General features: G+C 40.2%; 1 protein-coding gene across 1 annotated transcript; it reads right to left on the bottom strand.

The window, feature by feature from the left end:
• Positions 1–4,270: 4,270 nt before the first annotated feature.
• LOC139805118 (olfactory receptor 10AC1-like) lies at positions 4,271–6,006 on the bottom strand. Its single transcript, XM_071763161.1, has one exon. The coding sequence runs from the start codon at positions 6,004–6,006 to the stop codon at positions 4,996–4,998; it is 1,011 nt and encodes a 336-aa protein (XP_071619262.1). The 3' UTR covers positions 4,271–4,995.
• Between the last annotated feature and the right edge of the window lie 3,282 nt (positions 6,007–9,288).

Genomic DNA, 9,288 nt, shown 5'->3' on the forward strand with positions numbered 1-9,288 from the left:
GATTTCTAGTAGAGATGTCCATCAATTCTTCAACTAAGTTGTAGAAAAATGGGATTGTAGTATTTTCAGCAGTCAAATCACAACTCAAAATGTAGCAGTAGTAGTTGCTGCATGACAAGTGTGTACTGCTCAGTAATTTTGTAATTTGTTCATACTTTCTAACTATTCTTTCCCACTCATGGATTGATTATGATTAAGTGTGAAAATACTTCACCTACATTGAAAAAAATAATTAGCATTTATAGCATGCAGTAAGCAGCCATGTCACTGGTCACTTTGATAGTATGATTTTAAATTTCCTTTTTCTACACTGTCAGCTAAATGTGTGAGTTAATAAATATTTTAATTTCTGGGGGTTTTAATAAAAAAAGTAAAAGCTTTTATATCTGTTTTAAATCTGCAGTTGTTTTTATGGTCCTCTTTTTGACAAATCAGAGCTGCCTGCACAAATCTCAACACAATAAACTTATTTCTTATTTCTTTTTTTCTTGCTGTTGTAGCTTAATTGTGTTGTAATGTTGCTATCCTGTGCAGAAATGAAATAGTTGACATCAGTCACTGCATTACCAACCTGTGCTCATTGTGAGCAGTTTCAATGTTGGCATCAAGAGAATATACTTAAAACAGAAACCTCGTTCTCTTGCAGGTGGAAAGGGAACATTGATTGTGGTAACATCTTCCCAATTTACTGTCAACTATATTTCCAGCTCAGCTTCCCACTTGAAGCTTTAAACCTGAACCCTTAATTAAATCTAAAAATGAAAACTGAAATGAGTGCTGAGAGCAACTGTAGACCAAATATAAAATAAAGCACAAGAAAGAGTTTAGCAGACCTGATTTTCAGCAGTAACTAGGCTAGAGGCCATATGCTGCTGAGCCTCAGCTTTACATACCAGTTTGTAGAACCAGATGTTCATAGATCTTTACATACCAATTTGTAAAGCCAGACAGTATCATATCGTTGCAATTTTTCAGGTTAAGCCAAGGGTTCACACTGGGTGAGTATTGACTTTCCCATTCTCACTTTTTCCTGGGCTTGTCTAGAAGACAACTAAGCATGGCAGGATCTTTAGAGCCAAGAGTTTTAGGTTAGGGATACAATGCTGGAATAGCACCTTCAGTCAGCTTTTTGATGTGGAGATGATGGCAAAGTGAAACTGACTCTGAAACCAATCATCTGACATGGAGCTTCACCTCACTCCTCAACTTCACCAGCGTTTCCTGATGAGTTCTTGACCTTTGTTTCCAGTTGCTTCCTTAGGCAGACCTGTAAAGGAGACTTAGTGCCTGCACAACAACCTAGTTTGAAAGCAAAAAGCTTTCTGAGTATATAATTTATTTATTTTTTTTTAATAATCTGGGGTGGAAGGGCAAAATATTTAAACGTATTTTCTTCCTACTAGCCTGCTTCTAGGGGCGTTGACTTAATTTGTTTACATCATATAGGGTCCTATCATATTTTATGCGCTGGGTAAGAAATTTCATATAATGGCACAAAACAAACTCAGAAAGGATTTATTTCCCTTCTGTAAGTCTTCTATTTATAAATATCTCAAAGAGAAACTTAGAACATTCTAGTTTTTACTGTAGTGTAGTCAACATGGCTGTTGTCTTTGGCATGTTAAATAGTAAACATATGGAAAACAGAGGCCTTTTATCAATAAAGAAAATCACAACTTTTGGCAGCTTCTCACCCTCATGGTATTAAAGTCTCCTTTCTAGGTCTGATCTTATCCCTACACACATTTTCACTGTCTACAACTCAATTGTTGTAAATAGCTGTACTAATTTCGCCTTGATGCTTCCCTTTTGCTTCAGATCAAAGGACAAAAGAAGTTATACAGGTAAATACAAGATAATCTGCAGGTTTTCTTTGTTTTGAAAGAATCCAAAAGAAGGGATGCTGGTGTACTCACTCCCCAAGTAAGCCAGAATGGATAGGCTGTGATAACATGCCTTTGTCAAGAGTAGTTCAATATATGGAAACTTCTTCACATTTTTAAAATTGGAGACCTGGCAGAATTTCAGCTTCCCTAATGCATAACAGAAACAGATCCCCATCATCATTTTTTTGCATTTAGACTACTAGAAAAATAAGGAAATATTTTTAATGCAAGTGCATTTAAGGCTTTTTGGATATTGCTTTTTCATAGGAACAATTTTTAGGAAATGTCTTACCTGGATTGCAAGAAAAACATGTAAATGTATTTTTAAAAAGGGAGCGTTCACTGGTTTCTCTGCACTGAAAAGATTTCACTGTTACCCCATCAATGTCAGTGGTGTTGACAGGTAGCACTTAAGATAGCACTTTTTAGTACCTCCTTGAGTGAAGGCACCTCTTTGAATGGTGTGTAACATACAAGGTACTGGACGTTGAGTACCCTGAATGTTACTCAACATCCCTGTCATCATCCCCCAAACCCATATTATTTTTGAGTGTATGGACAACACTAATGGGTTCCTACAGGCCTTACAGTTTGAGCTCTGGTGCTCCGTCACTGATGAGATCTGTGTTCTCACCCAGTGTCTTGCTCAGGGCAGCTTTTACAGAATTAATTGCAAGCATGAATACTCTGGTTTTATGGCTGTGTGTGAAGAGGTTCTCAGAGGTGTCGTAGGTGGTTTCATCAAAAAACTCTCATGACACCTGTGTTTGCCAGATCTCAGACCTCTGCAGATTTGGGGATTGTCCTTCCAAGAAAGGACAGGACCATTTGTAGTGGAATGCAGGTCCTCAGCCTTATTCATACACTAGCAGATCTTGAGACCTTACCCAGCCCAGAGAGCTAAGATGCCTACAGATGCTCTATCCATCTTTGATGAGTACAATTAGTTATGATCCCCTATCTATTCATCTGCAAGGACATTGTGTAGAGGCAACACCTTTGCAGAAATTCTCCATTGCTTGTTGTGCTTCCCACATGTATCTCAGAACTAAATGGCTGGGAGTCTAGCCTGACTGCTGTTTCAGCCATGAAATCCCTCCCAAAGTCATTATCCATTTCTGCTGAGATGCCCTCTCAGTCAGCAGTTGCTCACAAGGAACATCTGTACTTCAGGACACAACCCTGCTATCTTCTCACAGCTAGCAATAGATGATAGTTGTATCTCTACTATCCCATGCCCACAACTACCAGAAACACACAAGGTGCTCTACCAAGGTTTTGATCTGTATTATGAAAGTGTCTTTCTGTTCCTTAGTTTTGTTGTCAAGTATTTGAGCATATCAGTACCTCTAAGAAGCTTCTGCTGTAGAATGCTGCTCATCTCAGAAGGGACATCTGGAGGTCTCAAGTCCTGCCTACTGCTTGCAGTAGGGTTAACATCAAAATTTGATTTGATTTCACAGGATTTGGAATCGATGCTTCAGTTTTGTCCTGTTCTCAATACAGTTATTTACTATCTTTAAATCCTTTAATAGTATTTGATTCAAAATACTTCTCTAATGAACTTCTAAAGTACTTCTTGATTAGTAATGTACTTTTACTGAGACCGCCCCCTTCTCATTTTTGGAAGGCCTGGCAGGTAATTAAAATGTTCACCACAACTTTGATCATTTTAAATAAAGCAGCTAAACCTTTGTTCACAGCAGTAATTAGGTATTCATTGACATGAGAGCCAATATTCTGTGTTAATGCTTTAGCCTGGCTAGACTGTCAATTTGAAGGCAGCTTTTAATGTGAGTTTTCAATTCTACGTTTCTCTTTTGTCAGATGGCTCCAAGTTAATTTCCTTAGTTACAGTGCCAATTTTTCACATTAGTCAAATCCACTTACCATAATTTTTCATGATTGTAGCCCAGAGAAAGAAAACATCACTCTGCTCCCTCAGCCTGACAAGGGAGAGAGCTGAGGGCATCTGGAGTGCTGAATTTCCTTTGTATTAGACAGAAAATCTGAAGAAAGCCTTTTAAGTATTTTCTCAACAACTCAATATATGAGAGATGGATTCAGAATCATAGGGTTTTGGTGGGGTTTAAAGAGATATGGAGAAGTGAAGTCTTAAATAAAATAATGAGGTTGCATTTCCACCCCCTGCCCTTTCCAAAAATCTTCCCTAATTTGTCTAAATCATCCTGTTCCGCCTACATGTAGGAAACACACAAAATTACACTTCTTTGCACCCGTCAGACTCACAACTACTGCAGTGCAGGTTGTGCTGTATTTGTCAATGATTTTGCTGAAGAAATTACAACTGCAGCAGTCATGCTAATAATCTTACAGTGATAGATCCTTCAGGCATCCTTATTTACATGATACAGTCCTTCCTGAAAAAAGTCACATGGTAAGACCAGTATCTTAGCCTTTGTGTTGCCATAGGAACAATCCAAACCTAAAGCATTTCCTTGTAAAAGGAAATATTGCATAAAAATCATACTCTTGTCAAATCAATGGCACGTGCATTTTCATTAGCTAGAATAATTCAAAGTAAGATGTTTATACTAATGATCCTTCTGCTTGTGATGGGGTGCTGGAATGCAATCTCCTGCTATTTTTGGAGAAGGCAACAACTTAATTTCAATTTTTTTCTAGACATGGGCCTTATTCTTCCAACCTTGCAATAACCCTCTTTAGATTTTTTTGTGCTGATAAAGTTAGCAGTCTCAAATCTTTATTGACTCTCTAGGTTCCAGTTACTACTTTCAACTTGATAGAAAAATAATGAAACTAATCTTCAAATAAATTTGTTTTGATCTCTGGATTGTGCTGAGAGGACCACAAATGTAAACATGGGTATGTATGTTATCACAGAAGTGAGACGACAAACAGACCAGAGCTCTGCTTCCTCACAATCATTAAAGCATTTTCCTCTAGGAAAACTATTATTTTAGAGATCTTTTATGTTGTTTTCTTTTGGTTTTAGCCCAGATGTCTTGCTGTCATAAATGTATAGATGCATGTTGAATTCTGCCTGCATATTTTTTGTAGTGAAGCCCACAAACAGTCTGGTCCTAACATGGTTATGGGGCTGTTTTCTGACCTGCAGATGTTTGTTCTAGTACAATTTACCACACACACATGTCACAGGCCTGACTGTATCCCAGATCATTTCAGCGACTTTTGTCCTCATCATCATTTTCCTGACGACTTCTCTGATTTCCTTGTTCCTCAGGCTATAGATGAGGGGATACAGTAATGGAGTGATGTTGGTATAGACCAGTGACACCATCTTGTCCCGAGCTGGCCAGTAATTGGACTTAGGACGAATGTAGATGAAGGTGGCACACCCATAGTGTAGCAAGGTGATGGTCAGGTGTGAAACGCAGGTGGAAAAGGCCTTGCCCCTTCCCACAGGGGAGGTGAAGTGCAACAGAGCAGTGGCAATGCAAATGTACGAGGTCAGGATTAAGAGGAAGGGGAGCAGGAGGAGAACAGAGGCAGCCAGCAAGGACAGCTCAGGGGTGTAGCTGCGTGTGCAGGCCAGGTGCAGCACAGCGGGGACATCGCAGAAGAAGTGGTCGATGCAACGGGACCGGCAGAAAGGTAAGCGGAAAACAGACACCGTCAGCCCCAGGGCCACAGCGAAGCCTCCCAGGCAGCACGACACAGACAGCCTCAGGCAGAGCCCCTCATGCATCACCACCGGGTAGTGGAGCGGGTGGCAGATGGCAACGTAGCGGTCGTAGGACATGGCTGCCAGGAGGAAGCATTCGGCCCCGCCGAGCGCCACAAAGAGGAGCATCTGTGTGGCACAGCCTATGAAGGAAATCCTGCTGCCCTCCGCCACTACCAGGCTCAGGAGTGCCCTAGGGACAACAACTAAGGTGTAGCACAGCTCAATGAGAGAGAGATGGCAGAGGAAGGAAAGCATAGGGGAATGGGAAGGCTCCATAGAGACTGCCATGAAGATCATCACATTCCCCACCAACGTGGCCAAATGGACAGTGAGAAAGATAAGGAAGAAGAGGACCCTCAGACAGAGCAGCTCGGAGAAGCCGAGCAGGAGGAACTCCATGGTTGAATTACTGCTGTTATCATTCCTCTCTGTGAAGCCTTCACATGGCATCTGCAGAGACAGAAACAGAAGGGTTTAAATGGTAGAATTTGACCTGATGCCTGGCAATCAATTCCATATAGGAAATACTGTTGCAGTACTGTAGAACCAATGTAGTAAAGCTCATTGTGTGGGGAAGAATTTCACTTAAAAAAATACTTAATTTCACTCAGTCACATACAACACATTTTCAGACTCATATTCTCCCAGTCACCAAGGTTCTTGCGCCCAAAGGATCTGCCTAGGATTCTTTGCCGTGACATTGATAACAAGGAATGTCAGCTGTTGGATCTTCATCACGTGTTCTGAGTTGTTCTTAAGCTGATGATGCTTAAATCTTTATGTCTGGCTCAGTTCCATGACACCAGAAGTAAAGTAATAAAATTCCCAAGCCTCAAGGTAAAGATATCCATGGCAATATAATCTGTACAAAAATATTTTGAAGAAAATACAAAGTTATTATCTTGGACTTAGAGACAATGGGATCTTGGTTGTCACAGGAAGAATGGAAAGTTCCTAGGAATGTGGAATAATGCATAGCTGTTATGTTGTAAATATCTAGAAAAGATAAGGACATAGAGAGTCATACAATAATAAATTACATATACTGGTCATGTCTGAAGAGCGCTCATTGCTCTTGTGTTCTTTATATAATGTAATATTTACTATGAAGAGTAATTCCACCTATTTCTACACTTGTCTGTAAACCAGGAATAAATGCAGAGATTCTTTGAAGACTTCCACTCAAATCAAAATCCCAGCAATATTTAAGTATGAAATAAGATGGAAAATTACATTAAATATTACAATGTCATCAAGAGCAAATACAAAGAATGGGAAATGCATGGAAAGATTATTTATTAAAAATTGTTGATAGGGATTTTCCTGGAAATAAGACATCTCAGAAAAAGCTCCAGGCAAAAAGTAATCAGTAAAGCTAAGGAGGTGAATCTGATACACCCCTTTGCCTTTACTTTTGTCTCTCCATTTGCTGAAACTTGCTGCCACAAGATTTTCCTGTGATCTGGTATCTCAGCAAGATTCAAACCATCTGGGGACTCAGGTGAATAATATAAACATCCACAATTATATTACCTCAGGTGCAAAAATAGAAATTAAATCTCTGTTCTCAGAGCATAAGTCAGCAAAATTATTAAGTTAGGAAGAAACTTTACTGTAAGCTCCAAGACAAAAAGAAATGAATAGTCAGGAAAAAACAAGGAGCTCTTTAGATAATACAGAGGAAGCAGTGATCCTGCAAAAGCAGGTAACTCAACAAGGATGACCACTAGACACAGTTCCCAGTGCTATATGACAAAGCCTGCCTAAAGCTCTGATTTCTTGAGATCCACATGAACTCAAAACTGTGGCCTCAGTCACTGGGGACCAGCAAGGGCTCCCCTCACTCCATCTACTGAAACTTTAGAAGTATTCTACCAAACACAACAAAGCTGGAGAGCAGGGAAGAAACAAGGGTTTTCCTGCCTTTCATTTGGAACTGATTACTTCAGTGTCACCATACCGTCTGGGTGCTAGAAGGTAAGGAAACAGAGGCTTCTTCCTCCTGATGATGTGTGTGGTTCAGTCTGGGCTGAGATTCTTTTTTCTTGCCCAGTCTAGGCTGCCTCTGGTTGTGAGTGTCCGTAGAGCCAATGTTTTCCTTCAGCATTTCATAAGCATCACCTCTCCTCCTCTGCAGGACCCAGTTCCTTATATAGAGCACGAGGTCTTTCCTCTCCCCTGCTGCCTCTGCCCTCACTGCATGAATGACAGGCGGTTCCATTCCTCTCAAGAAAAGGGGGTTTGCAGTTTTTTCTGTAAAGCAGTTGCACCTTCAGAGGAAGGCGATGTTGCAGCACCCTCCTAGAGGGCTCTCACCTCTTTCAATGAAGCAGTCAAAAAGATCTAAGCCATTATTCCTTGTGCTGGTTTGTACCCGAAATGATAAAGATTTAATTACAGGAACACATTCTGTTTCTTCTTAAATAAAAATAAAACTGTGGGTCTTTAGATAAGTTTAAACCAAACACAAACCAAAACAGATACAAAAACTTTAAAGCTATCTATTGAACTGTGCGTGGAGTTTTCACCAGTTCAGAAAATCCACTATTCCTTACTGACTCAGGTGACATTACTGCACACTCATGAACCACAGCAGTGGATAGGACTGGGACTATTCAGGCCCAGTTTATTTTTATAGCATTTTTGCATTCTTTCCTTGTCACTTACCCTGAAATAATTAAGTGAGCTTCAGTAACTAGAAAACAGAGGCAAAGTCAAGATTTTTGACCACTAAAAAGGAACTGCTTTCCATTAATACAGATTTGCAGAATCATGTAAATATGGTACTTGAAGATTTTTCCCAGGACATAGTTTAGAGGAAATCTACCTTTCAAAATATTTTTCTGTATTTTATCTATATGACAGTCGTTTTAGGACAAAACTACCCCATGCATCAGTACAGCAGCTAATTGTGTTGGAAGCAGCTCTGCAGAAAAGAACCTTGGCTTCCAGGAAGATGAACAGAAGTCAAGAGAAGGCCATAAAGACCAACCACATACTGGACTGCAATGGCAGAAATGCATTGAATGCAGCAGATGAAGGGAAGGGATTTATCCCTTGACCTGGCACACATGAAAACACAAATGGAATGCTGTGTCCACTGTTGCAGTCCCTCATATGAAAGATGATATGAAGCTAAAGAGAAGCATATGAAAAAGTTAAGTTTGCTCAGCCTGGCAAAGAGGAGGCCAAAGGGGGATCTAACTGATTACTTTAGTTAGCTACTGAGACAACAGAGCTGGAGTTCTCTCATGCTGAACCAGTCATAACATTTGCATCAAGGAAAATTTTGATTGGCTATAAAGAAAAAAAGCCTCCTTCTCACAAGGGTGGTTCAGCACTGGAACAGCTGTCTTGAGAGGCTGGGACATCTTCCTCCTTGGACTTGTTCACATGTTGCCTGGACAAAGCCATGGGCATCCTGATCTAGCTCTGGAGCTAGATGTGCTGGAAGCAGGGTGTTGGATTAGAAATCTCTATAAGTCTCTTCTCATCTAAATCTTTCAGAGTCTGTGATTCTGTTCAGCCTTGGTCAAGCATCAGTATTGACAGGAGCAGAACTCTGGGTACTTGAGGAGCTTCACTGTTACAAACTGAAATACTTCTGGAGTTTTGGTTTCTCTGATGCCACCAACCAGATCCCATAGTGCCACAATTTTGAGATGATGCAGAACCCAAATGCCAAAGTTGTATTTAAGTGTTTTCCCTCTTTTTTAAAGCTGTCATGTAACT

The sequence above is a fragment of the Heliangelus exortis genome, chromosome 1, assembly GCF_036169615.1.
Source record: "Heliangelus exortis chromosome 1, bHelExo1.hap1, whole genome shotgun sequence".
Classification (NCBI taxonomy): Eukaryota; Metazoa; Chordata; class Aves; order Apodiformes; family Trochilidae; genus Heliangelus; species Heliangelus exortis.